Source organism: Dama dama, chromosome 6 (assembly GCF_033118175.1).
Source record: "Dama dama isolate Ldn47 chromosome 6, ASM3311817v1, whole genome shotgun sequence".
Lineage (NCBI taxonomy): Eukaryota > Metazoa > Chordata > Mammalia > Artiodactyla > Cervidae > Dama > Dama dama.
Genome location: NC_083686.1, coordinates 2,931,239 through 2,958,764, shown reverse-complemented (window position 1 = coordinate 2,958,764; position 27,526 = coordinate 2,931,239). Strand labels below are relative to the sequence as shown.

The following is a 27,526-nucleotide window of genomic DNA, read 5'->3' as shown; positions in this document are numbered from 1 at the left end:
GCCCACCATGCGGCCCCCGCCGCCGCTGCTCCTCACCATGCTGGTCCTCGCCGCCGCCCGGCCCGGGTGCGAGCCCGCCTGGGGCCCCGAGGGTAAGGCGGGACCTCCCGGCCCCGGGGGTGGAACTCGGCGCCCCCGGAACCGCCAACTTTACCCCGCGTGACCCGGGGCTCCAGAGAACGTCCCCCAAGTGGGCACCCTGTGAACCCTGGATCTGGGGGTCTGCACAGGAGGGGGCGCCTGGTTCGCTGAGCGCATCCAAGCTGGGACCCTGGGGTGGAGCGCACACGCAGGTTGGGGGTCAACGGAGATGCCCAGCTCTCGGCACCCAGGGCTCCAGCAGGGGCTTCTTCTCGGTCTGGGCACCTATGGCGGAGCGGGGCAGAGGGGGTGTCCTGCAGGTGGGGTCCAAGGGAGCAGGTGCCGGGACTTTGCAGGAAGGGAGGGCATCCGAGGTCCCCAGTCCTTCCAGGAAGGGGGCAGTCTCTGGACCCCTTCCTCCCAACTCCGTGATGTGGACAGTGGCGTCTCCAGAAGCTGGTGCAGAGGGCCAGGGAGGGGGAGCGGTCCCTGATGGGGAAAGGGGGTGCTCCTGGAGGATTCTGGGGGCAGGGGGACGGTGGGACTCAGGGAGCGTCCAGGGGCTGCCCCCCGGGAGGGTGATGGGAGGCACCTGGGAATGGGGGTGTGGGGTGGGGACAGGGGGCCAGCTGGGGCCTGGGCTGTGGTCCTCACCACACTGCCTTCTGGGTGGGCCTGTTTCCCTTCACATTGAAAGGTGAGGGTGCGTCTGGTCCACCGCCCTCAGGGTCCTTAGCGGCAGACACCTGTGACCCAGATGGCCGGGGGGGTTCCCTCCCACACTGGGGTCTGGGCGTGTCGGATTCTGAGTCTCTCAAGCGCCGGAGGTTTGTGGACACCCGAGAATTTGCTGGCACCAGTCAAGTGGGTTGTGCCAGGAGCAGAGTCCCTGCAATGTGCCAAGCCCCTCTCTCCCTTTCCTTCTCTCTCAGCTCAAGTTGAATTTTCTCTCCACCTCTGTCCCACCTTCACCTCTTCCCTCCCCACTTTCTACAGAAAGGCACCAGGCCGGGCCGTGTGTCTGGGTGTGTCTGAGTGTGTGCCCACACTTGTGTGCACACGCGGGATGCAGAAGGTCATGCAGAGGGTGTCATGGATGGAGCCTCCCCCGAGACCCCCGGAAGTGTCCACTACTATAGGCTTGTCAGGGAGCACAGACCCCCTCCTCCAGGAAGCTCTCCCTGACCTGCCCTTTTCCCAGGGAGAAGTGCAGACCCTCCTCTGGACCCAGGCTGCCCCTTTCTCACCTGGAGGCTCGGGCAGGTTGGGTCTCTGTCTTCCCCTCCATGGCGGCATCAGTGCCTTTTTCTAGAATAATCCCTTTTTCCAGTGGGATCTCCTGACAGTTGAGCATGTGTGGTCCATGGAAGCCCAGTGCCTTTTCCAGACCGCAGAGTGACGAGGGCAGGGCCGGGCAGCTTGACTCCAGGCCGCTATGTCCAGGACTGTCCTTGTCCTTCCTGTCTTACTGTCCATGGGCTCAGAGCAGGCAGGCCTAGACCCTCCCCCCTGCCTGTCCCTTGCCTTCCTCCAAGTCTTTATCAGGAGCCTGGAATTTGAGGCAGTTTCCATGCTTTGAGGGGCCATGCAGGTCTGGGTTCAAATCCTGAATTCTCTGGACCGCTATGTGTCCTTGGGTCGATGAGCTGACCTCTCTGCCCTCATCCTCTTCTTGTTGCCCATCTAAGACACCCCCACCCCCGGCAGTCTTGCTCCCTTGGTTGAAGACACGCTGACACCTTGTGGTCAAGAGGTGTAACGGTCACATGTGGACTGCTCAAAAGCAGCCTTTGGACAAGCGCTGTCCAACACGCTGATGCCAACCCCAAAAACATCGCCTAACGTTTCCCAAAAGCTACTCACAAGAGATAATGAGAAACAGGTGAAATTAAATTTAAGAATGAATTTTATTTAACCTGATATATACACAATATTGGGGCTTCCCAGGTGGTGCTAGTGGTAAAGAAGCTGCCTGCCAAGGTAGGAGATGCAAGAGACCTGGGTTCAATCCCTGGGTCCAGAAGGTCCCCTGGAGGAGGGCACGGCAACCCACTCCAGTATTCTCGCCTGGAGAATCCCATGCACAGAGGAGCCTGGCGGGCTGCAGTCCGTGGGGCCCTAGAGAGTCAGACATGACTGAAGTGACTTAGCACGCATGTGCAGTATCGTTCTGGTGCTTTGTCATCAATATAAAAATCACGAATGAACTATTTTGCATTCTTTTTTTAGTGCCAGGTCTGCAAGTTGGTATTTTACACCTGAAACACACGTCCGTTTCAAGTCACGGCATTTCAGGTGCTCAATGCTCACGCGGGGCTGGTGGCTACCATCCTGGATGGGGTGTCCTCTCGACCCCACCCCGGCCCGAGCTCCCCCAAGGCCCCCAGTGGGGCTTGCTTGTTGTTTTGAGTCCCCCAAAGATAGGTTGAAGTCCTAGGCACCCTCCCCCATGCCTATGACTGTGACTTGACTGGGACCCGGGGCCTTTGCGGGTTTGGCTACATTAGGAGGAAGGCACAGGCTGGGCTCTGAACCCCGTGACTGCTGTCCTTGGAAGAAGGTGGGAATTTGGGCACAGCACACCGGAAGGAACACGGGTGACAGAGGCAGGGATTGGGGTGATGTGGCCTCAGTTGAGGGTTGCTGGGGGCCCAGGAGGACTCTTCCCCAATCCTGCGGAGGGGCGTGGCCTGCCAGCCAGGGTGTCATGGCCTTCAGAACCGGGAGAGGATCAAGGCCTGTTCCACCAACCTGTGGGTCTTTGTTACGGCCGTCCCGGGAGGTGAGCCCGCCGTCTCTCTCTTGCTCCTGATAGCCACGTTGGAGGCGTCAGTTACCTCGTCGGTAGATGCTGCCCCCCTGTCCATCCCACTGGGCACTGCAATCTTGTGGGTGGGTCACAAGGGGCCGTGCCCCCTCCTTCCTGGGCCACCCCGAGCCACTGTGTGCTGGGCCCTCAGTAGACCCTCACTAGACCCTCACTAGACCCTGCCGTCAGCGCCCCTTCGTGGGACCCTCCAGTAAAATGGTGCCAAGTCGCCCAGTCGTGTCCGTCTCTTTGTGACCCCATGGACTGGAGCCCTCCAGACTCCTCTGTCCATGGGATTCTCCAGGCAAGAATCCTGGAGTGGGTTGCCATTTCCTCCTCCTGGGGATCTGCCCAACCCAGGGACGGAACCAGCGTCTCTGGCATCTCCTGCACTGGCGGGCGGATTCTTTACCACTAGCGCCACCTGTGAGCAACAGTGGGTACTCCTGTTATCACCCCCATTTTACAGATGGGGAGACCGAGGCCCAGAGAGGAGCTTAATTCCCGAGCTTCAGCTTTCTCATCTGTGACTTGGGGAGGCTTGAAGCCACGTGCAACCAGGAGGGATCCGCTTGTCAAATCCACTCACGTCCAGGCAGCTGAGTGGGCCTGATGTTTTGAAGGAGCTGGCGTGTGGGTAACTGCTGTGTTCCGGCCTCCTCTGTCCACATTTTCCTGCGGCCAGCAGACGCCCCAGGGCCAGTGGGAGTTCTGCTCGCCAAGTCTGAGTGCGTCTTCAGGTTTGCCCCGCTTGGCTCTGGCCTAGCACGCGGCAGGCACAGACTTGGCATCCGGATACAGGTGTGAGGAGGGGCGGGGCCTTGGCGGGAGCCGTTGATCTGGGGAGGCCTGGGGCTCCTGAGTTGACAGGTGTGGCGTCACATGGGTCAGTGAGTGTGAATTCTGTGTGTGAGCGCTGGGCATGAATGCTCCCAGGGGGGTCCAGCTCCGACTGGATCCATTCGTATGTTCCCCGAACACAGATGGGCAGATAGCACAGCGTCCAAGCAGAGACAAGGGCGGTTTCCTGTCCTTCCTTTATTTCCATGTTTTGGTTCGTCTTCACGCCTCCTTGGGCTGCAGAGGGCAGTGGACGCAACCTGGGAACAGCTTAGACGGGAAAGGCTTGGAGTCGGGTGATGGGAGTCGGGCACGTGCTTGGAAGTTGCCAGGCCAGCAGGGGGCTCAGGGCGCCTGGGGTTCTCACCCACCGCCAGCCCCGTCCCAGCGCACGTAGCAGGGGCACCCAGGGCGGGGTGGCGGGCAGCTGCAGCCCTCTCTGTCGTGTTGAGGGGAAGCCCTGTTGCCTGGATGCTTCAGGAAAATTGCCCGAGTGGTTCCAGCCGGCTGGGACACCTGGAGTCCTTGGTGACAGGACGCCTTGAACGTCTCCTTCCCGAGACAGCTTAGGGAGTTGGTCTGCGGGGGTTCAGGGGCTGTGGCTGCCCCGTCCTCGGTGGGGGAACCGTGGTCTATGTCGGGGGTACTATGTGTAGAGGCGGCTGCTCCGCTAGCCTAACAGGACCCCCCACCTGTATCCCCCCGCTGGGGGCTCACGTGTGCTTGGGCAGGCTTCCGTGACCCGGGGTTGTGAAGTGAGTCCTAAGAAGCAGCCTCCATCCTTGTTGGACCGTGGTCCAGGCCTGGGTTCCAGATGAAGATTGGGCTTGGGACACTTCCCCTCTGGTCCCAGCTCCTTCCCCGCTCTTCCTGTCTCTCTGCCCGCCCCCCACCTCCCTCTGCACCCACTTCTGATTTCTTGTTTCCTGCACTTCCACCCCCCACCTGCCCATCCACCGCACCAGCTGAGCCACAGATCTGATTTCCATCTCTCTTGGCTCTCCCAAAGCCCTCGGGTCCTGCCTCTGACGGGGGGTGGGGGGCACCTAGCCGGCGGCGTTGGTTAATTGGTTTCAGTGGGCTTCCCAGGGTCTCACTGTTGGTTCACATGTGCGGGGCTTGGGCAGGACCCTGGAGCTCACGGTTCCAAGGACAGTTTGTGGGTACGTCCTCGTCTCAGGAAACGGGCCGGCCCACTGCAGGGTGTCCCGGAGGGGAGAGGGCCATAGCCCGCGTGAGTCTTGGGGGGACGAGGAATCCCGAGGGGTCAGAGTTGGGGATAGGGGGCCTGGTACAGGCTCTGAGGGCTGCTTGGTAAAACGTGGGAATCTGGGGAGAACTGGTTCAGCTGCAGGAAGCTAGAATCGGCCCCAGTGGATGTATTCACACCGCGGCGATTGGCCAGCAGTTCAAGTCAGGGCTCTGCCTTCTGTTAGGGAAGCCGAGTGACCTGAGACTCAGTCTTTCCGCTCGTGGGATGAGGGGGACGGCCACGTGGACGTCAGAGGGCAGCTGTGGTGGGGAGGGTAGGAGGGCCTGGGGGACCGGCCCTGTGAGGAGCAGCGGGATTTGGGGACAACTGACGGTGTCGCCCTTTCTCTCCACAGGTGGATGCCCAGGGTCGGCAGCTGCGGACAGCGGTACGTACCTCGACCACCCGATTTTGTTTTGTGGGAGTGAATGCAGGCCCTCCACGCTGTCGAAGCCTTTGGGGGGGCAGAACCTGGGGTTCTGCAGTGGGTGATGAGTAAGAGGGCCCGTCGATCAAACACAGACCCAATGAAAAGAGCAAGAAATCAGGCAAAACAAGAAAGGGAGGCCCTTCCCTCTATGCAGTTGGGCTCCCACCCCTGGCTCTGCCCTGGGCTCCAGCAGGAGGTCTCTTCCATCCCTCCCTCTTCACGCCCCCACCCCAGGCGGGCTCGAGGAGGTCTGGGGTCTGACCTGACGTGCGCGTGTGCCGCGCTGGCTGGCTCTGCACCCTGTGTGTTCTCGGCACCTGCGGAGTCCACGGCTGGGACAAGCCCCTCCCCACCTGGCCCTGAGTTCCTCGTCCCTAAAGTGAGGAAGGGAGCACGGATCTCCTGGGATGTGGATCTGGTGTATCGGAGGTGCTCAGGGCAGGCATATTTTCAAGGCTCCTCCTGCCAGATTTGGGTGTTGGGGTATTCTGAGCAGGACTGGATTTTTTTATGTTTAAGTGAAAGTGAAAGTGACCCAGTCGTGTCCGACTCTCTGCTATCCCAGGGACTGTGTAGTCTGTGAAATTCTCAGGCCAGAATACTGGAGTGGGTAGCCATTCCCTTCTCCAGGGGATCGTCCCAGCCCAGGCATCAAACCCAGGTCTCCAGCATTGCAGGCAGATTCTTTATGAGCTGAGCCACCAGGGAAGCTGGTAAAGAATTATTTTTTTCAAGTAGGACAATATTTTTGCTGAACAGAACTCAACCATGTGCCTTAACGAGGCAACCCCTTGGCTGGGCTGGCTTTCCTGGACCCAGTCCATGGACATGGAAGCTGAGACCCAGAGCGGCCTGCCGGGCCCTCTCACGGGTCAGCCTGGGGGCCGTCTCTGGTCCTCCCGAAGGCCCTGGCTCCCTCCGCCGTGGGCCTTGTCCTGGCTTCTCCGTGCTGCCCATCCCTGCAGGTTCCGGTCCTGAGTGGGGTTGGCTTGAGCAGAGTGGTGCTTACTAGGCAGGTGTCTGAGCACATCCTGGGGGGGAGGTCATCGTGGGAGGGAGCGCCCCGGTGACCCCGCCGTCCCCCCCTCCCACCAGCCACGTGCGTGGACCTGCAGCTGCAGAGCTGCAGCGACGTCGCCTACAACCGGACGGCCTTCCCCACGCTGCTGCAGCACCGGTCCCGGGCGGCCGTGGAGTCCAGCCCCGAGTACGTCCTGCTGAGCGTGCTGCATCACCTCCTGGAGGGCCAGTGCAACCCCGACCTGCGCCTGCTGGGCTGCGCCGTGCTGGCCCCGCGCTGCGAGGGCGGCCGCGTGCGGAGGCCCTGCCGCCACGTCTGCGGGGCGCTGCGCGAGGCCTGCCAGCCCGCCTTCGACGCCATCGACATGGCCTGGCCCTACTTCCTCGACTGCGGCCGCTACTTCTCGGGCCCGGAGGAAGACTGCTACGACCCCCTGGAGAAGCTGCGAGGTGGGCTCCGGGGGGGCCCTGCGGTGGTGAGCAGCTGGGTGGCCGGGCGGGCCCACAGGACACGCGTTGGGAGGGCAGTGCCTCGGCCAAGGCGGAGGCCCTGGGCGCAGGAGCCCGGCTGGGAGGGCAGAGATGTGAGGGGCCTGAGTCCTGGGTGGCACTCTCCCGCCCCTCAGAGAACCGTGGGGTACTGGTGTGGGGGAGCCTGTCCCTCTTGAGGCCTGCCTGGCAAAGCCTGTGATCGCCTGTGGCCGCTCCTGAAAGATCACACGTGGGATGTTGGCTGGAGTGGCAGCCAGACATCTCAGAGCGGGGTCCGGGGAACCCTGTGGGCTCAGGGGAGCCGCCCGGAGGGGCTGCAGAAACGGGCTTTGGTTTCTCAGACAAGTGAGTGGAGGTGTGGAATGGGCAGCCTGGGGTGGTAGTGAGCCCCCCGTCTCCGGGGGAGTGCAAGGGGCTCCCGGGGGACACGTGGCTGCGATGTGGGGGGATGGGTGACGAGTGCCTCTGCAGGCCTCCCTGCCCCCGGCTAGGCTTCCTGAGTGAGTGAGACGGGATGGCTGCAGTAACAGTGGGAGCCTCGGTGGCCCACGAGGAGAGCCCTCTGTGCTGGCCCGGACCGCAGCCCCCGGGCCGCACGCAGCTCCTGAGAGTTGGGAACGTGGCTCAGGTGACTGGGGATTTAAGTTTGATTTTCCTTGATTGTAATGAATTTGAGCTTAAGTGCAAATAGCCACCCGTGGCCAGTGTGTGACACCAGGCAGTGTGGGACAGTGGCTTCTGGCGTCTCACACAGTGATGTCACAAAGCTCCCAGGGAAGTCCACGTGATCTGGGGTCAAGTGTCACACACGCGTTGTCTCATTAAGACCCCACAGTGACCCTGAATACGGGTGCAGCCGTTTCACAGATGACCAAGTGGAGGCTCTGGGAAGGCCACCAGCAGCAGGGTGGGGGCTGGTGTGAGCCAGGCTGGCCACTGACGGATGGATGGGTCGATCAGTCCACGCACTTGATGGTTCTCAGGTGCCCGCTGTGTCCATGGCTCCCGCCTGGCAACCAAGGTGGTGGGGGGTGGCTCTCAGGGGCGCCTCGGGCTGGCCCCCAGCGAGCCCTGGCTTCCCGCTCGGCCACTCACTCACTGATCCTGGAGCTGAATCTGGGAGGGAAATGGGAGTGCCATCTACCTGCAACTTCTTTGTGACTCAGTGGTCCATGGGCCGCACTTTACAGGCAGACAGGGACTGTCCGCCCGGGAAGAAGCAGGAAGTGTGGCCGGGTGGGGCCTGAGAGGCAGAGGAAAGGAGCCTGACATCGCTGTGGGGCCAGGCCCGCCTGCCTGCCCCGGGGAAGCCCGCAGAGTGGGCTGGAGGGAGTTTATTTTGGGCCAGTCTGCCACCAAATTGATGGTTCCGTCTGCTTTCTTCTCCCTCAGAAACCATTTTGAGCAGAAACGAAACCACAGGGCAAGTGAGACGCTTGGGAAAACTGTCCACTGTTAGTGCCCCTGCCCTCCAAGACCAGCCCGCTGGGACCTGCATCTTCCCGTGCAGATACCCCACGGGAGGGGGCGGCAGGGAGCCCCTGGGCCGGCCTTGGGGTGCTCCTGTGAGCGGGAGGGGTCCCGCCAGCTGGTCTGGGGATGGCTGTGATAGACAGCCTACCTACGCCTGGAAGCCCAGACTGTCTCCTGAGCAAGCTTTGCAAATTTGGGGGATAAAACACACCTTTGCTACCCCTCTCCCTCCCCGCTCCCTACCCCATCACCACGGACGCCCGACACCCGGGGACACAGAATCACCCAAAGTCAGAAGGCCGCCAAACCGTGGTTTTCCTTGAGGACCCTGTCCCTATGCCTCTGCCTTGTATTCTGCTGCTCTGTATGTTACGAAATTTCCAGACTAACCACATACGCCTGCTCTTCACCCATGCTAGGAGCTGCGTGGCTGTGTACGCCTGCCGGGGGCTGTGACTCGCTGCCCACGTCAGGCTTCACAAAGGGAACTTTAATTACAAACGCAGACACGTCATGTCTGGGGAGCCATCCGAGGGGCCTGTGGGGGTCCCGACACCCCAGGCTCCCCAGGGCGGGGCCGGGGGTGGGGGTGAGGGCCGCGGCAGCCCCAAGCTGACCCCTGGTGCCCGTGCCCACCTCCCCCTCCGCCCCCAGGAGGCCTGGACATCGAGGAGGCACTGCCCTCGAGCCACCCGCACACCTTCATTCAGTTCACTCACCACTCCTACGCCCAGATGGTGCGCGTGCTGAAGCGGACGGCGGCCCGCTGCGCCCACATCTCCAAGACCTACAGCATCGGGCGCAGCTTCGACGGCCGGGACCTGCTGGTCATCGAGTTCTCAAGCCGGCCTGGCCAGCACGAGCTGAGTAAGCCGCTGCCGCTGTTGGTGGGGGTGGGGCAGGGTGAGTGGTCTGGGCTGGGAGAAGGCACCAGCCCGCTTGGCCTTGGGGCACACGAGCCGGTTCCCGGTCCTAATCAAAGCCCCCCATGTTTGGGGGACGGGGTGGGTGGGGATTTGGGGCTTGCTGGGGGCACTGGGGTGCTGGCCACATCCCACCAGGTGTGTGCGCCCACTGCCACAGCCACGCTGGGCGTTGGGGAGGAGGCGGCCAGGAGGGTCATGGCCCTGTAGGTGTGGGCTGCAGGCGTCGCGGGGCTTGAAGTGAGGGGTGTACGGTGACCGCAGGCCCATTGGGCCTTGTGCATCTCTAGTGAAAAACTTAACTGTGCGTTTTGTTGTTTCTGCAACCTTGCCCTGGTGCACCTGGACTCCAGGCAGGTATGTGGGCGCTGGGTCCTGGTCCCTGACAGCTCCTCCTTTGAGTGGCTTGGTCCGAATTCACAGAGCGTCTTCCCGTTTATTTAAAACCCAAGTCCATTTCAGCTCCTTGGAGGCTAGGTCCAGTTTGGAGCTGGGGAGCCACGTGGGAAGGGCTGGATCTTACTGTCCCTGGAGCCGCGCTCTTGCAGGCCTCAGGGCGGTCAGACCCTGCCCCAGTCCTGGTTCACCTGCCGTGACTGGGAAGGCCCTTCCAGCCTGCAGTGCAGATGCTGGAAAAAATGACCGTGAAGCAACTTCAGGGGCAGGTCAAGGAAAAGGCGCTGGGCTCCGGGGTGGGGAGTGGGGGTCCGGCCCCGGAAACCCCGATGTTCTGGCAAAGACTCGGCGCCCTGGCTGGTCGGCCTGTTTCCTGGGAGGCAAAGATGAGCACCCCCGGCTCTGGGGCACCAAGAGCAGCTGGGCACAGGGTCCCAGGCCTTCTCCCCGGCCCCTCAGCTCGCCTGTGCCCGAGACCCTGCGGGTCGGACAGGATCAGTCCGATCTGGCCGTGGTCAGTACCAAGTACTGAAACATGGCCCTCGTCTTGGCGAAGCGGCTCCGGCCCCCTTTGCTGGTCTGACTGCACTCAGCCCATTTTGCATCTGGGTGGCTTCTGCAGCATGGACTTCGTGTGCCCAGAGCCCCATCTCCCATTGGGGGTCAGAGGCCATCGAGCCTCACCCCTGCCTCCAAGGCCCACCCTGCCCGGCTCCCCCTCCAGCTCTGGGCTGAAGGCGGGACTCGCACTTGAGTGGGCACAGCTGTGGAACACGGGGTTGGGAGGTGTCCTTTGTGAGGGGCCAAGGGCGGTGACTGGTGTGACGGCCTCTGGGGCATCTGTGTGCTGGGGTTGTGGGAGGGACGGGGCTGCACTCAGCCTGGGAGAGAGAGGCCATTTTCCACGTGTTCTGTGCGGGGCTCAGAAAGGAGAGGCGACTCATCCTGGGTCCACGTTAGCAAGACCCTGGGCTCCATCCACCTGTCCACGTATCCACCCATTCTTCCACCCACGTATCCTTCCACCCACCTTCATTCCTTCTTTCTTTCTTTTCCTCCTTTCTTCCATCCTTCTCTCTTCCTTCATTCTTTTCCTCCTTCCACCCAGCGATCCTTCCACCCACCCATCTTCACTCCATCCTCATCCATCCATCCATTCTTCCACTCACCCTTCCATCCAGCCATCCTTCCATCTGTCTTCCTTCCTTCCATCTACCCAACTACCCATCCCTCCATCTATCCATCCCTTCACTCGAGGGCCACCTATCTTCCCGTCTAAGCACCAGTGTCCACTCTCCTCTATTGCACAAGTGCAAGGAGTGGCCGTGAATGAAATTCACACAGGCTGATGATAATCTATATGATTACTAATCAATTATCGTTGATCCATCACACTAGTATTTAAGGTTCTACATCATTGTTGAGCTCAACGAAAGTGGTGGCCTTGATGAGACCTCATTAATCACAGAGACACTTGGGCCAGAATAAGCATGAATCGGTTCCATAACAACAGGCTGCCCTTGCCATGTGGGCCCTCAAGTTTCCGGGGACCCTGGAGACGACCCCCAGGTCACTGTACCCCCTTCCACCCACAGTGGAGCCGGAGGTGAAGCTCATCGGCAACATCCACGGCAACGAGGTGGCAGGCCGCGAGATGCTCATCTACCTAGCCCAGTACCTCTGCTCCGAGTACCTGCTGGGCAACCCCCGAATCCAGCGCCTGCTCAACACGACCCGCATCCACCTGCTACCCTCCATGAACCCCGACGGCTACGAGGTGGCGGCCGCAGAGGTGAGTGCCCCCACGCCAGCTCCACGGCCTCTGCCTTCCACACACCCTGTCCGTTCACCCACTCACAGTTGTGGAGGCTCTGTGTACCTGCAGTGCTGGGTAATGGGGACTCAGCGGGCATTCATATGGACAAAGTCCTGCTTGGCGTGGGGACCGATGATGGTTATTCTGCGGTGGCTTAAAAGGTGACCTGCCCTGTAGAAACAGGATGAAACGGGGGTGGGCGGGAGGAGCCAGGGCGTGCGCTAGCCAGAGCGGAGGGCCTCTTGGAGGAGGTGACCCTGAGCAGGGCCTGCAGGGCGTGGGCAGTGAGCTGTGCATCTTTGACGTGGGGCACCCCAGGCAGGGCACAGCCAGCCGGCGCGGGGCCTGAGGTTGGAGGGCCAGCCTGGAGGTCAGGGAGGTGGCTGATGAGCTCCAGAGTTCATCTCATGAAACCAGAGAGAACCCTGCCCGCCGTGACTCTCAGCCCAGCCTCGCGCCTCCGTGGGCATGCTGACCCCTGGCTGGGGGCCGTCCTGTGGTTCAGGGTGCCGGCTACAATGGGTGGACCAGCGGCAGGCAGAATGCACAGAACCTGGACCTGAACCGAAACTTCCCTGACCTGACGTCCGAGTACTATCGCCTGGCCTCGGTCCGCGGCGCGCGCAGTGACCACATCGCCATCCCCCAGCACTACTGGTGGGGTAAGGTAGGAGCCCGCTGCCGCCCTTGAGGGCCTCTGGTTATTCCGAGGACCCTCGGGGGGTCCTGCCCCTACTGAAAGCACCCAGAACCTGGCAGGTGCCTGGTGACGGTGTGTGGGAGGGCTGCCTGGAGGAGGTGGCATCCTCAGGAGGTGGGGGAGGAGAGTTCCAGGCTCAGGATGGGCACTTGGGGAACACCCCGTGGGGTGGGGCCCGGGCGGAATCCTAAAGCTCGGGTGTGGGGCTGAGTGATTGGCAGGGATGCGCCTGGCCCCTACGACTGTCTCCTTCCCGCCCCCCCGGGCAGGTGGCCCCTGAGACAAAGGCAATAATGAAGTGGATGCGGACCATCCCCTTCGTGCTCTCAGCCAGCCTCCACGGGGGTGACCTGGTGGTGTCCTATCCCTTCGACTTCTCCAAGCATCCCCAGGAGGAGAAGATGTTTTCTCCCACGCCCGACGAGAAGGTGAGAGGCTGGGCGGGTGTGCGGTGGGTGGTGCCCTCGGGGGGCCAGAAGTCCTTCGGGTCCGGAGGCGAGTGAAGCCTTCCAGCCTTCTGAACCATTCGGAGCCTTCCAGACCCAGCTCCAAGCCCCCTCCTCCAGGAAGTCTTCCAGCCAGCTCCCTCCCTCCCTCCTCTGGCCACCCCACCTTCCATCAGTGTCTCCTCTGGGAGCTCCTGGGGTGGGGACCCTGGCTGAGTGCCCTCCCCACACAGGCAACCCCTGTGTTATGTCCCAGGGGAGGGCGCGGCCCCGGGCGGTGCCGGCAGAGGGCAGTACTGTGCTGTGCATGGCGCCCGGCCGGCTCCTAGCGCCTCCCCACTGTTGTGGGCAGGGCGGTTTGCTAAGGGTCAGGCACTTCCCTGATGGCTCAGCTGGTAAAGAATCTGCCCGCAGTGCCTGCGGGAGACCTGGATTCCATCCCTGGGTTGGGAAGATCTCCTGGAGAAGGGAAAGGTTACCCACTCCTCCAGTCTTCTTGGGTTTCCCTGGTGGCTCAGCTGGTAAAGAATCCGCTTGCAATGCGGGAGACCTGGGTTCGGTTCCTGGGTTGGGAAGATCCCCTGAAAAAGGGAACAGCTCCCCACTCCAGTATTCTGGCCTGGAGAAGCCTATGGACAGTCCACGGGGTTGCAGAGAGTCAGACATGACTGAGCGACTTCTTTCACTTCTCAGGCACTCTGGGAAGCAGTGGGGTCCAACTAGGAGTTCTGGTCACCTGGGCCCGGAGGAGGCCCGTTTCCCCCACTGGTCAGAGCAGCAGGGGATGAGACCTGGGATGCTGGCTGGACCCCTCTCTGGTCACATTCTTCCCTTCTCTGGGGGCACCCCCTGCCCTGATGGACACCAGAGCTGGCCTTCTGGAAGGGCATGGGAGCTGAGGAGCCCGAGGCCAGGGAGGGGGAGCGAGCTTTGCTGCGTCACCCCCTGGAGCTGAGTTGCGCAAACTGCCCTGATGACCCCCAGCCCCCAGGGCCGTTTGTGCCCGGCTAGGAGCAGGAGTTTCCCACCCTTGCAGGAGGACGGAGCTTACAGGTCTTCCCCTGACCAGCGCGGGGAGGCTCCAGCAGGTCTGAGCCAGGTCACTAAGGCTTGGCCACCAAGTGGGCCCGCTGCAGGTCCAGACTCAGGGCCGAGGGACAGGCCTGGCCGCTGACACCTTCTCAGACCTTCCCCACGGTACTGGGGGCAGGGCGGGGAGCGTAGGGCGGTCCTGGATGGACAAGTGCCCGGGTCGGCCCCCATCTTATTCTGCTCCCGTGGTCCCTCAGGGGTCCCCCCCTGCCTCACCCAGCCCCCTGAGGGTGCAGCAGTTCTCCCCCAACCCACCGCCGTGAAGAGGACGGGGCCCTGAGCTGCAGGCCCTCGCCTGGGGGGAGATGGAGCCAGACTCGGGCAAGGATGAGGAGGTGTGGCCTCGGCCAGGACAGGGGGCTGCCCGGGAGGCCGGGGACAAGCGAGGATAGGGTGTATGTGTGTGTGTGGGGGGGCGGGGGGCCCACAGCCTGAGGGTGGACTTTGAGAAGGGCGTCCTCCAGGGCCAGCCACCCCTGTGGAGCTGAAGAATCAGGTGGGGACACCCCCAGGCTCCCAGGAGTGAGGCTCAGGGCTGTGGGCAGTGGGAGCTGGGGAGCCAAGCGGGCACAGGCTGAGCCCACCTCCTGCAGCACCGGAGGAGTTCTGGGGGGAGTTCTGCTCACCTGGGGGGCTGCACTGTCTGTGTGTCACCTGTGTGTCCCCAGTGACTGTCCCTGCCCGCATCCGTTTTGACACCCCCCGCCTCTCTGTCATTCATCACATGCCCAGTCACTCAGCCACTCATCCAGTCCCTCACCCAGTCACCCACTCACTCACCCATTCACTCAGCCACTCACTCAGCCACTCACCCAGTCACCCACTCACTCACCCATTCACTCAGCCTCTCACCCAGTCACCCACTCACCTACTCACTCAGCCACTCACCCATTCACTCAGCCACTCACCCAGTCACCCACTCACTCACCCATTCACTCAGCCACTCACCCAGTCACCCACTCACTCACCCAGTCACCCACTCACCTACTCACTCAGCCACTCACCCATTCACTCAGCCCTCACCCAGTCACCCACTCACTCACCCATTCACTCAGCCACTCACCCAGTCACCCACTCACTCACCCAGTCACCCACTCACCCACTCACTCAGCCACTCACCCATTCACTCAGCCACTCACCCAGTCACCCACTCACTCACCCATTCACTCAGCCACTCACCCAGTCACCCAGCCACTCACCCAGTCACCCACTCACTCACCCATTCACTCAGCCACTCACCCAGTCACCCACTCACCCACTCACTCACCCATTCACTCAGCCCTCACCCAGTCACCCACTTACTCACCCAGTCACCCACTCACTCACCCACTCACTCACCCAGTCACCCACTCACTCACCCACTCACTCACCCAGTCACCCACTCATTCACCCAGTCACTCACCCAGTCACCCACTCACTCACCCATTCACTCAGCTTCTCACCCAGTCACCCACTCACCCACTCACTCAGCCACTCACCCATTCACTCAGCCACTCACCCAGTCACCCAGCCACTCACCCAGTCACCCACTCACTCACCCACTCACTCACCCACTCACTCAGCCACTCACCCAGTCACCCACTCACTCACCCACTCACTCAGCCACTCACCCAGTCACCCACTCACTCACCCATTCACTCAGCCACTCACCCAGTCACCCACTCACTCACCCACTCACTCAGCCACTCACCCAGTCACCCACTCACTCACCCACTCACTCAGCCACTCACCCAGTCACCCACTCACTCACCCATTCACTCAGCCACTCACCCAGTCACCCACTCACTCACCCACTCACTCAGCCACTCACCCAGTCACCCACTCACCCACTCACTCACCCATTCACTCAGCCCTCACCCAGTCACCCACTTACTCACCCAGTCACCCACTCACTCACCCACTCACTCACCCAGTCACCCACTCACTCACCCACTCACTCACCCAGTCACCCACTCATTCACCCAGTCACTCACCCAGTCACCCACTCACTCACCCATTCACTCAGCTTCTCACCCAGTCACCCACTCACCCACTCACTCAGCCACTCACCCATTCACTCAGCCACTCACCCAGTCACCCAGCCACTCACCCAGTCACCCACTCACTCACCCACTCACTCACCCACTCACTCAGCCACTCACCCAGTCACCCACTCACTCACCCACTCACTCAGCCACTCACCCAGTCACCCACTCACTCACCCATTCACTCAGCCACTCACCCAGTCACCCACTCACTCACCCACTCACTCAGCCACTCACCCACTCACCCAGTCACCCACTCACTCACCCATTCACTCACCCACTCACCCACTCACCCACTCACTCACCCATTCACTCAGCCCTCACCCAGTCACCCACTCACTCACCCATTCACTCAGCCCTCACCCACTCACCCACTCACTCACCCATTCACTCAGCCCTCACCCAGTCACCCACTCACTCACCCATTCACTCACCCACTCACCCACTCACTCACCCATTCACTCAGCCCTCACCCAGTCACCCACTCACTCACCCATTCACTCAGCCTCTCACCCAGTCACCCACTCACTCACCCAGTCACCCACTCACTCACCCATTCACTCAGCCCTCACCCACTCACCCACTCACTCACCCATTCACTCAGCCCTCACCCAGTCACCCACTCACTCACCCACTCACTCACCCAGTCACCCACTCACTCACCCACTCACTCACCCATTCACTCACCCACTCACTCACCCACTCACTCACCCATTCACTCAGCCTCTCACCCAGTCACCCACTCACTCACCCATTCACTCAGCCCTCACCCAGTCACCCACTCACTCACCCACTCACTCACCCAGTCACCCACTCACTCACCCACTCACTCACCCACTCACTCACCCATTCACTCAGCCTCTCACCCAGTCACCCACTCACCCACTCACTCACCCATTCACTCAGCCCTCACCCAGTCACCCACTTACTCATTCACTCAGCCACTCACTCATTCACCACTCATTTACTCAGTTTACCCACTCATTCACTCATTCATCACTCAATCATGCATGTCCTCATTCCATCACTCATTTGCTCACTCACTAATTCATTCACTCACTCATTCATTAACTCACCCACTCACTCATCACCTCCCCATTCACTCATCACATACCCATTCACCCACTCACTCACCCATTCACTCACCCACTCACCCAGTCACCCACTCACTCACCCATTCACTCAGCTTCTCACCCAGTCACCCACTCACCCACTCACTCAGCCACTCACCCATTCACTCAGCCACTCACCCAGTCACCCAGCCACTCACCCAGTCACCCACTCACTCACCCACTCACTCACCCACTCACTCAGCCACTCACCCAGTCACCCACTCACTCACCCACTTACTCACCCACTCACTCACCCATTCACTCACCCACTCACTCACCCACTCACTCACCCATTCACTCAGCCTCTCACCCAGTCACCCACTCACCCACTCACTCACCCATTCACTCAGCCACTCACCCAGTCACCCACTCACTCACCCACTCACTCACCCATTCACTCAGCACTCACCCAGTCACCCAGCCACTCACCCAGTCACCCACTCACTCACCCACTCACTCACCCACTCACTCAGCCACTCACCCAGTCACCCACTCACTCACCCATTCACTCAGCCCTCACCCAGTCACCCACTCACTCACCCATTCACTCAGCCTCTCACCCAGTCACCCACTCACTCACCCACTCACTCACCCAGTCACCCACTCACTCACCCACTCACTCACCCATTCACTCACCCACTCACTCACCCACTCACTCACCCATTCACTCAGCCCTCACCCACTCACCCACTCACTCACCCATTCACTCAGCCACTCACCCAGTCACCCACTCACTCACCCATTCACTCAGCCCTCACCCAGTCACCCACTCACTCACCCACTCACTCACCCAGTCACCCACTCACTCACCCAGTCACCCACTCACTCACCCATTCACTCACCCACTCACTCACCCACTCACTCACCCATTCACTCAGCCTCTCACCCAGTCACCCACTCACTCACCCATTCACTCAGCCCTCACCCAGTCACCCACTCACTCACCCACTCACTCACCCAGTCACCCACTCACTCACCCAGTCACCCACTCACTCACCCACTCACTCACCCAGTCACTCACCCACTCACTCACCCACTCACTCACCCATTCACTCAGCCTCTCACCCAGTCACCCACTCACCCACTCACTCACCCATTCACTCAGCCCTCACCCAGTCACCCACTCACTCACCCACTCACTCACCCAGCCACCCACTCACTCACCCACTCACTCACCCACTCACTCACCCATTCACTCAGCCTCTCACCCAGTCACCCACTCACCCACTCACTCACCCATTCACTCAGCCCTCACCCAGTCACCCACTTACTCATTCACTCAGCCACTCACTCATTCACCACTCATTTACTCAGTTTACCCACTCATTCACTCATTCATCACTCAGTCATGCATGTCCTCATTCCATCACTCATTCGCTCACTCACTAATTCATTCACTCACTCATTCATTAACTCACCCACTCACTCATCACCTCCCCATTCACTCATCACATACCCATTCACCCACTCACTCACCCATTCACTCACCCACTCACCCAGTCATCCACTCACTCATCACTCACTCACTCATTCATTAATTCACCCACTCACTCATTCATTCACCCACACACTCACTCATTCACCACTCATTTACTCAGTTTACCCACTCATTCACTCATTCATCACTCAGTCATTCATGTCCTCATTCCTCACTCATTCACTCACTCACTAATTCATTCACTCATTCATAAATTCACCCACTCAGTCATTTATTCACCCATCCACTCATTCACTCCCTCCCTCCCTCACTGATTCCCTCAATTAGTCATTCATTCACTCAGTTACTCACTCATTCATTTATTCACTCACTCATCACATACCCATTCATGCACTAATTCACTTACTAATTCACTCACTCACTTATTCATTCATTCACTCACCACTCATTCATTCACTCACCCATCCATCACTCATTCATTTCCTCACTCATTCATCGCTCATTCACTCATTAATTCACCCACTCACCCATTTATTCACTCATCCACTCATTCATTCATTCCCTCCCTCCCTCACTCATTCCCTTACTCAGTCACCCACTCACTCACTCACTCACTCACTCACTCACTCATACACTCACTCACTCACTCACTCATACACTTACTCACTCACTCACTCACTCACTCACTCACTCCTACAACCAGCACACGCCTAGTACCTGGAGCGGTGCCGGCTTCTATGCTTGGAGCTCTGCAAGTACTCCTGGAGTGGCTGGCTGTCTCCCCTGTGCCAGACCTGCACCCCCTGTGGCTGTGGCATCAGAGGGCAGGGTCAGCATCTGGGTGAGGCCGTGTCCTCCAGGCAGCAGGAGCCCCTGGGCACCAGGCTCAGGGTCTCTGGCTCTCAGGGGCAGACGCGTGAAGAAGCCTCTAGGGGCGAAATCCACCTCAACGAGTCCCCACAGAGTCAGAACACCAAGCGCCTTCCCCACCAGCCATCAATCACCGATCGATCAGCCTTCAGACCTGCAGCCAGCGGTGGTCTCTGTGGAAACCAGGGTCCCAGGAGAGGCTTGGGGAGTGGGGGAGCAGGAGGAGGGCCTGAGCAGGATGTCCAAGTCACACGCCCAAGCTTCCCTGGTCCCCAGTGGATGCGGGCTGGTGCCTCAGGGCAGCATTCAAGGCTCCCAGGCCAGCCAGGGCTGCCTACCTTGCCCCTCTGTCCCCCTACACACTTGCCCCTTCTGCCAAAAGCCTGCTCCCAGCCCTGCTCAAGCTCTGTCCTGCTGTCCAGGCCCTCCCTGGCCCAGCCCACCCTGCAGTGGGAAGGAGCTAGTTTATCCAGGTCCCTGGCTGGCTGGCCCTTCTTTCTGACCCTGGCCCATGTTCCTGGGCTCCAGCCAGTCCATGTCTGCCCCTCCTAGCAGCCCACTGCATCCCATCTTGTTTCTTTGGGAGTGATCATGATCTCTGTGTCTTCCCCACCCACCCACACCTGGCACCTGGGCAGAGCTCCTGCCCCCAGGGCAGGCCTGATCCCAGCCAGCCTGGGGCTCGAGCACCCTGGGGTGGTGGGCACTTTCTCTGCTCTCCTGAGGGGCTGACTGACAGGTGACCGGAGGCTCCAGGGCAGGATGGAGAGAGACCCGGAGGGAGGATCTGGAGGGCAGACCTTGGAGAGGGGCAACCCCACCAGCCAAGGTCCGACTCTTCAGATGGGTGGTGGGTACCAGAGAGGTGGGTACCAGGCGGAGTTCCAGAAACAACCCCAAAAGCACCTGGGTGCCTGCCTGAAACGGCTGATGCTGACCACAGGTGGCAGCGGCTGCTGGCGGGATGGCAGTCCTCGCTTGCTGACCTTGGTGACTGCAAGATGCCCACAGGCTTGTATTTGGGGGACTTGGGTTGTGTCTGTGGGACCAAGTTGAAACTGCAGCCTTACCCCGAGAAACTGGATGCATCCTTCTCCAAACCGCAGGCCCTGGGTCTGAGTCGCCAGGAGAGACCTCACTCTGGCCTGGAGCAGCTGCTCATTGCTGACCCCACCTGCCCACCTCCCCTTTTCTTAAAGAAGGGTCCTCATGAAAGGACACACCTCTCCTGGGGTCCGGGGGCCTTTAACAGGCCCAGGGCAGGCTCACTGCTCATCCATCTGGCCCTTGCTTGGAGCCTCCACCCTGGGTCAGACCTGTGTCTGGTACTGGGACATACAGGTGGCTGAGTCTAGTCTAGGAGGAGGACCTGGGGCCTGCGGGGGTGAGGGGTGTCATGAGGGGAACTCTGGGCTGGGGGAGGCCAGTGGGGGAGGGGCTCTGCATCCCCCCAGGAATCCTGGCCACCCTCCAGGCCCTGCCCCCAGGCTCCCTCCCGCTCAGGGGGTGGCAGTCCTGTGTGGGACCACCAGACGCAGTGGAAACTGGGGACAGGTTATGGCAGCAGGCGGGTGGGCTCCTGCAGCGGCTGGTGTCCCCTGGGGAGATGAAGTGGTGAATACCATAGACGTTCACGTGGGCGATGAAGGCGGTAAAAATGAGACCATCCCAGCCCCCCACTTCCCCACCTGCTTACCTCCAAGGCCTGTCCTCTGCACAACGGCAGGAAATGCTTCATAAATTGCAAAACCAACCTCCAGAATCCTGCCAGCGTCCCTGCAGGGCGACCCCTTCTCGAGGGGAAGCCCACGCTCCCTAGCCTGGTGTGCAGGGCTCCGTGACATGTCGGTGTACCCACCTCCGGGCCTTTGCACATGCTGGGCCCGCGGCAAGGACACCGCCCCCCTCCCACCTGAGCTGCAAGCGTTCCCTGCGGCGGTCCCGCCCACAGGAGGTACCTTCCGCCTCACCCTCCGCCCCCAGCTCAGAGGGCATCCCGCAGGGCGCCCACCTCAGCCCTCGCGGGGACCTCTCCGTCTCCCTTCCAGATGTTCAAGTTGCTGGCCCGAGCCTATGCCGACGTGCACCCTATGATGATGGACAGGTCGGAGAACAGGTGTGGGGGCAACTTCCTGAAGAGGGGCAGCATCATCAATGGGGCGGACTGGTACAGCTTCACCGGAGGTGCGCGGGGCTGACGGTGCGCGGGGTAGACGGTGCGCGGGGTAGGCGGGGGCGGGGCCTGGGTAGGGGCGGGACCTGGGGCTGGGCTGGGCGTGGGTGTGGCCTGGATGGGGCGGGGCCTAGACGGGCGGGGCCTCGGGTGGAGGCGGGGCCTGGGCGGGCCGGAGCCCATGGGAGCCGAGAGGGAAGGCGCGGGGCCCGGGGCGGGGCCCGGGGCGGGGCGGAGCGCAGCTGGCCCGGGGAAGGGCTAGACTGGGGGGTCAGGGCTGGACTGGGGCTGGAGAGGGGGAAAGTTCCTGTGTCCTGGAAGGGCCAGACTTCCTGTTGCCTTTTCTGCGGTTTACTTAATGGTCAATTACCATCTCATGATCCCACCCGTGACCAGTTCGCCTTTTGCGGGTTTTGTAGGATTGCTTGATGGAGTACAGGATTGTCCGTGAAGCTGGAGTTTTAGAGAAGTGAGGAAGGGCGTTTAGTACTATATAAATACTAAGGTCCAACCGTGTGGGATGTTCTTACAGTGAAACTGTATTCGTTGTTTCTCTGAAATGCGGGAGCAGGTGACTCCCTGCGTCATGGGGTCCCTGAGGGCTGAGCCCACAGGCCTCCATGTGCTGCTGGCCACCCCTCCACGCTGGCATGACGCTGAGTATTCATGTCCTTTGACAATAAGGGAAATTGGGCTCAGACAAGAAAAGGGCCAGCTCGAGGGCCTCGGCACGTGGCAGAGCTGGGACTCAGCCTGCCTGTCCCCCGACTTCTCCTGGGGGCTGGACAGGGCGGCACCTCAGCTCCTGTTCCAAAGCCATGTTCACCCAGCGCCCCTGCTGCCCGTGGTGGCACATGTGGTCCTTCCCCCAGAGGGGGCAGTGCGGCTTCTCTCTCTCCAGGACCCAGACACATGGGTCCCCTGATCCTCGGGGGGAGGGCTTCAAGTCTCAATCATGATCTCTCAGTGGGGTCTGTAAAGGGCCCACTGCGGGGCTGAGCCTGGGAGAGGCAAGTCGGGCTCCCCACCCACAGGGCATGAACTCAGGAGGGTTAGGGGCCAGTGGCCAGGGACAAAGGGGCCATCTGTAGCGGGTGGGGTGTGGCTTCACTGAGGACTTGAACAGTAACTCATGAAAGGTGGCTGCTGGCTGCCAGGGCTTGGAGGAGGCCCTGAAGCTCTGAAGGTCCAGGCCCCAGAGCTGCCTGGAAGCTTCTGCTGTACAAGACCTCCCATGCAGTTAGGGTAGAGGGTAGACTCGGGGTTGGTGGGGGGAGACGGTGGTCAGACCAACCTACTCCAAAGCCTCTGCAGCCTCCCAGGTCAGCCATCAGCCTCCCTGGGCTGGGCTCCCCCAGAGATGGAGGTCATAAAACCTTCCTCCCTGGACTGTTCTTGGGACTGTCCAGGTAAATGGACGCTGTTATCAGTTATCAGGCTGGGGCAAGGGCCGCAGCTTGGACCCCAGGGTCATGTGTGACCCCTAGTGTGAGCCCAGCTTCTCTGCTGGAGGTGGGCGAGTTCCTTACCCTGCGATGGGCCATACAGATGGTAGGGGAGCCCGTGGATGGGGGTGTCAGACCACTTGTTCCCCAGCCCAGTCCCCCCTTCCCTGGGACCTTGGGTGGGAGCTGTCTGCCTCCGTCTGTCCGGCTGGGAGGCCGGGATAGGACCGGCCCCTCCCAGCTGCCCAGCCTGGGGTCCCACTCACTCAGCTGCCTCCACCCTGCTGTGCTGCAGGCATGTCCGACTTCAACTACCTGCATAGCAACTGCTTTGAGATCACGGTGGAGCTGGGCTGCGTGAAGTTCCCCCCGGAGGAGGCCCTCTACACGATCTGGCAGCACAACAAGGAGCCGCTGCTGAACTTCATGGAGATGGTGAGCTCTGGGCGCTGTGCCCCGACCCCACCTGGGGCCTGGTGTGGGGAGGGGGGCCCAGACCTGGGCCCTGCAGCGAGCGACCCCCTGGACTGGGACACCGGACAGTGGGGCTCGGCGTCCACGCGGTCACATGGTTATACTGTACTTGCTTTTTCGTTAACCGTCTGTGTTTATGAGCGAAGGCTCACCGGACCGCTCTCCTCCCCTAGGCCCAGCCTCGGCGTGGCTGGGGATGCCGGGGGGGCATACATCAGGGTGCCCAGTGCAGCAGGGGTCTCTGTGAGGGGAGTGCAGGGGCCCCTGACCCAGCCTTGGAGGCCACAGCTCTCCTTGGAGGAAGGAGGCACCCAGGAGAAGTAGGGGAGGTCATGCCATGGGACAGGGACCCTCTTGGCAGAGGGGGTGGCATGGGTTATAATTCAGTGGGGGTGTTTAGACCATCGAGGGTCCCATGGCCAGAGTGAGGGGCGCAGCCTTGGGAATGGGTGAGCCTGGGAGCAGGCCTGGAGGGGACAGCTGGCAGCAGCGTGCGGGGTCGTGAGGCAGGGCCTGGGTGCATCTGCCCCTCAGGCTCGGAGGGGAGGACACGGGCTCCTGGGGTGGGAGTGGGGCAACAGGATTGAGGGGTGACCCCCTCATCATGGGCTGAGAGCCTCCAGAAATAAGCGTGCCTTGAGTGAGGGGGCCTCAGAGAGTATGTCTAAAGTCACCCCTCACCAGACCCAGAGAACCGAGACTCCCGGTGGCCCAGTGACCGTGTGGGGACCCAGTGAGTGCCGAGGTCCTGCCACCCCTCCCAGCCCTGCCCCGGCCCTCAGGTTCTGCAGCGTGGACCCTCCCCCCTGCCGGGGATGCTGTTCTGATCTGAATAGGGTAACACTCGTGCCAGGGACATGCAAAATGGAGAGTGATAACGGTGGTTTTGTGAGAAGCCTCTGCTTTTTGCTTCTTCCCGAGCATCTTTAAGAATCATAAAAATGGCGTGTTGCTGCCACGTCCCAGTGAGGAGCAGATCCGAAGAGAGGAGCAGGATTGCCCGAGGGAGACAGCGAGGGGCTGAGTGAGCAGCACTTTACAGTCGGGGCCCCCTACCCCCAGCCCCAGCCACGCGGCGTCGAATCCTGCCACTAGGCCTGGCTGGGAGATGGGGCTCAATGTTCAGTTGGAGGAACGATGGTGCTGGGGAAGGATCGTGCCGGTCGGGGGTCCCTGGGCTCCCATCCAGGACCACGGGGGCTCTGATATAGCCAGAGGAGGAGACAGAGAGAGAGGGTCAGAGAGTGACTGCGCTGGTCCGATGTCATCGGCCACTGGAACTCAGATCTGCCTGCCCCAAGCCCCAGTTCCGTTGTCGAGGTCCCTCCCTTCTAGAAAGATCAGGAACTTCCTCCCAACGGGGAGTGAGCCGAGCCTCTGGGCCTGCAGCTCCGGCAATAGGGAGGGAGCAAGGCCCCGGATGACAACTGGACATTGTCAGCGTGGGGTCCTCCTTGGCGGCTGTGCCAGCGACCTTGCTGCTTGGGGCCAGTCAGCATCAATAATGGCTCCCAGCCAGGCCTCTTCACACGCCCCGTTTTACGGCCGTCTGGTGGAAATGACTTTTAAGGAGCCTTAAATGGGGCTGGGATCGCTCTGCGGATATTGCATGTGAAGGCTCGGGGCATAAAGATTTAATAGCAAGCGCGATACTGCGGACGGCCGGGCAGCATGTGGCCGAGCCTGGCTGCCCCCCAGGATGGTCCCCAGGACAGCTGCCCGGGTCTTCTGATAAGAATCTGTCTGTCACGTCCACTGAGGCCTTTCCCCAAGTGATCCTGACCAGGCCTGGGGGGTGGCGTCCACCTCCCTCTGGTTGAGGTGGCGGGGTGGTGGGGGGGCATCTCTCCTCCTCTGCCTGAGAGCTCAGTGTGCCTGCTTCTGCAGGACGGTGACCATCCGCCTGAGAGCAGGGACAGACCAAGAGCTCCCTGGAGGTCCTTCTGTGTGTCTGGCCTCTGCTTTCGGGTTAGGGGGCAAGGGAAAAGGCAGACGGTGACATCACAGTGAGATCAGAGCTGGGAGTAGGGAAACCAGGACTGTGGGTTCCCCAAGGAGGCCCCTGATGTGAGCGATCATTGGGGAGGGCTTCCTGGAGGAAGAGGAGTGTGAGCCGTGTCTGGAAAGGGGAGAGGAATAGGTCAGGCGTTGTGAGCAGAGGAAGGGCTGGGATGGAGGCTGGCATCCCTGGGCGGCCCTGGAGGAGGGAGGGGCAGCCTTCAGGGACAGAACAGCTCCCCAGGCTGAGTTGCCCTTCCCACCCAGGTGTCCTGGCCTCCTCTGACCTGAGGAGGGTCGACCTCTGGTTGTTTCCAACTGATAGAGCCAGGGTGCTCAGCTTGTTCGTTGCACATCGTTTTAGGAGAACTGTGCAGAGGCTCTGGGAGGTGCTTTCTTTGCCAAGTGTGGCTTCTTGGCCGGATGGTGACGTGTGCATGAGCTGCGGGGCGTCTGCTTGGACACCGCCCGTGCTTAGGACCAGCCCCCCGAGAGGGTGGGGCTGCCCTGCCTGCAGCTCGCGCTAATTCTTACTGTACTAATCCTCACTGCCCGAGGCGGGCATAGCAACCCTCTGATACAGATGGGGAGCGGGGCCGAGACACCCAGGTAGCTTGCCCGAGGTCAGAGAGCCAGTTGGTGCCTGGCTGGGACCGACATCAGGGTCCCAACCTTCGGGCCCGTGTCCTCCCGCTGCCTTCGGGACCCTGGCCACACCGGCCCTTGTTACCCAGGCAGGAGGCTCAGATGTGTTCACAGGTGGGCACGAGGGGTCTGCCGCTCAGGGCTCAGGCGACGTTATCGGCCAGACTCCCCCGAGCTGGCACTGTGGGCCATTCGCACACGCGGAATGGGGTTGATTGTCACTGGGGGAGGACCCCGGCGGTGGGCTCTCACTGCTCACCCTCACTTCACAGACGAGGGTTTCCCTGGAGACAGGCTGGGCGGGCTGCCGGGCCCTTAGGTGGGTGCGAACCGTATCCCCAGCCTGTCCTTGGTCCGCTCAGGTACACCGGGGCATCAAAGGCATGGTGATGGACAAATTTGGCAAGCCGGTCAAGAACGCCCGGATCTTAGTCAAGGGCATCCGCCACGACATCACCACTGGTGAGCATTTCCTGGGGGCTCCCGCGGGGCTCTGAGTGTGGGCCCCTGCTCCATCTGTCCACTGCTGGCCTGAGGGGAGGGCGGGGCTGGGTGGCCCTGGGGGTCCGTGTCCACCTCGAGCTGTGTCTCCTGCAGCATTGAGCCCAGTGGGTAGGGACACACGCAGGTCCTGACTGCTAATGACCGTCGATGTGGATTCTGCGTTCCTCGAGAAGCGACGGTTGGGCAGACACCACCATTGTGGAGGGAGCCTGTTAGTTCATATCCCAGAGCTTCTATCCCACTGATAAGCTGTGTGTCCTCGTGGGCTCTGGGTGCCCTCAGGGATTTCAAAGCTGGTTTGAAAAATACCCTGTCATGTGTGCTCCTGGAGGAAACAGTCCAGAAAAAGGAGGGCTTGTTAATTGTGTGTGGGGTGGGGGCAGTGTGTGGAGTGGGATGGACTGTGAAGGCTTCAGAGAGGAGTTGTGCCTAGGCAGGGCTTTGAGGGATGAATAGGAGTTTGACAGAGGGAGGTGGTAGGAAGCACATTCCAGGCCCACGCAGAGGCGAGTGCACCCTTGGAGTCTGCTGCCCTCCAGGTGGATTCCCCCTGGCCCCCAGTGCCCTCCGTCTCAAGGCTGTGTGAGCCCAGGTCCGAGAGCCGCTCTTCTTCCATGTGTCTGCAGCCCCAGATGGTGACTACTGGAGACTGCTGCCCCCCGGGGCCCACATCGTCATCGCTCAAGCCCCCGGCTACTCCAAGGTCATCAAGAAAGTCATCATCCCCGCCCGGATGAAGAGGGCTGGCCGCGTGGACTTCATTCTCCAGCCGCTGAGGACTGGACCCCAGAAGTTCCTTCCTGGGTCCCGGAGGGGTTGGCCCGGAGAGGAGCCCCAGGAGCCCGACCAGGATCCCCTGGGGGCCCGGAGACAGCCCACGACAGGCGGCAGCAAGCCCTGGTGGTGGTCCTACTTCACGTCGCTGGGCCAGCACCAGCCTCGCTGGCTGCTCAAGTACTAGGCTTCCCGGCCCTGCCGGACACGCGGGCCACGTCGTCTCCTGCTCTTGATCCGTCTTCCAGAGGCGTCCCATGAAGCCGCCTCCATCTCATTAAAGTGTTTCTCTTCCCCTC

The 27,526-nt window shown here is 61.2% G+C and overlaps 1 protein-coding gene across 1 annotated transcript; it reads left to right on the top strand.

The window, feature by feature from the left end:
- CPZ (carboxypeptidase Z) lies at positions 1-27,526 on the top strand. The gene is made up of 11 exons (XM_061145142.1): positions 1-92; positions 5,338-5,370; positions 6,508-6,882; positions 9,052-9,264; positions 11,312-11,508; positions 12,038-12,199; positions 12,502-12,660; positions 21,263-21,398; positions 23,128-23,267; positions 26,312-26,411; positions 27,080-27,526. The coding sequence occupies exons 1-11, from the start codon at positions 8-10 to the stop codon at positions 27,412-27,414; spliced, it is 1,935 nt and encodes a 644-aa protein (XP_061001125.1). The 5' UTR covers positions 1-7; the 3' UTR covers positions 27,415-27,526.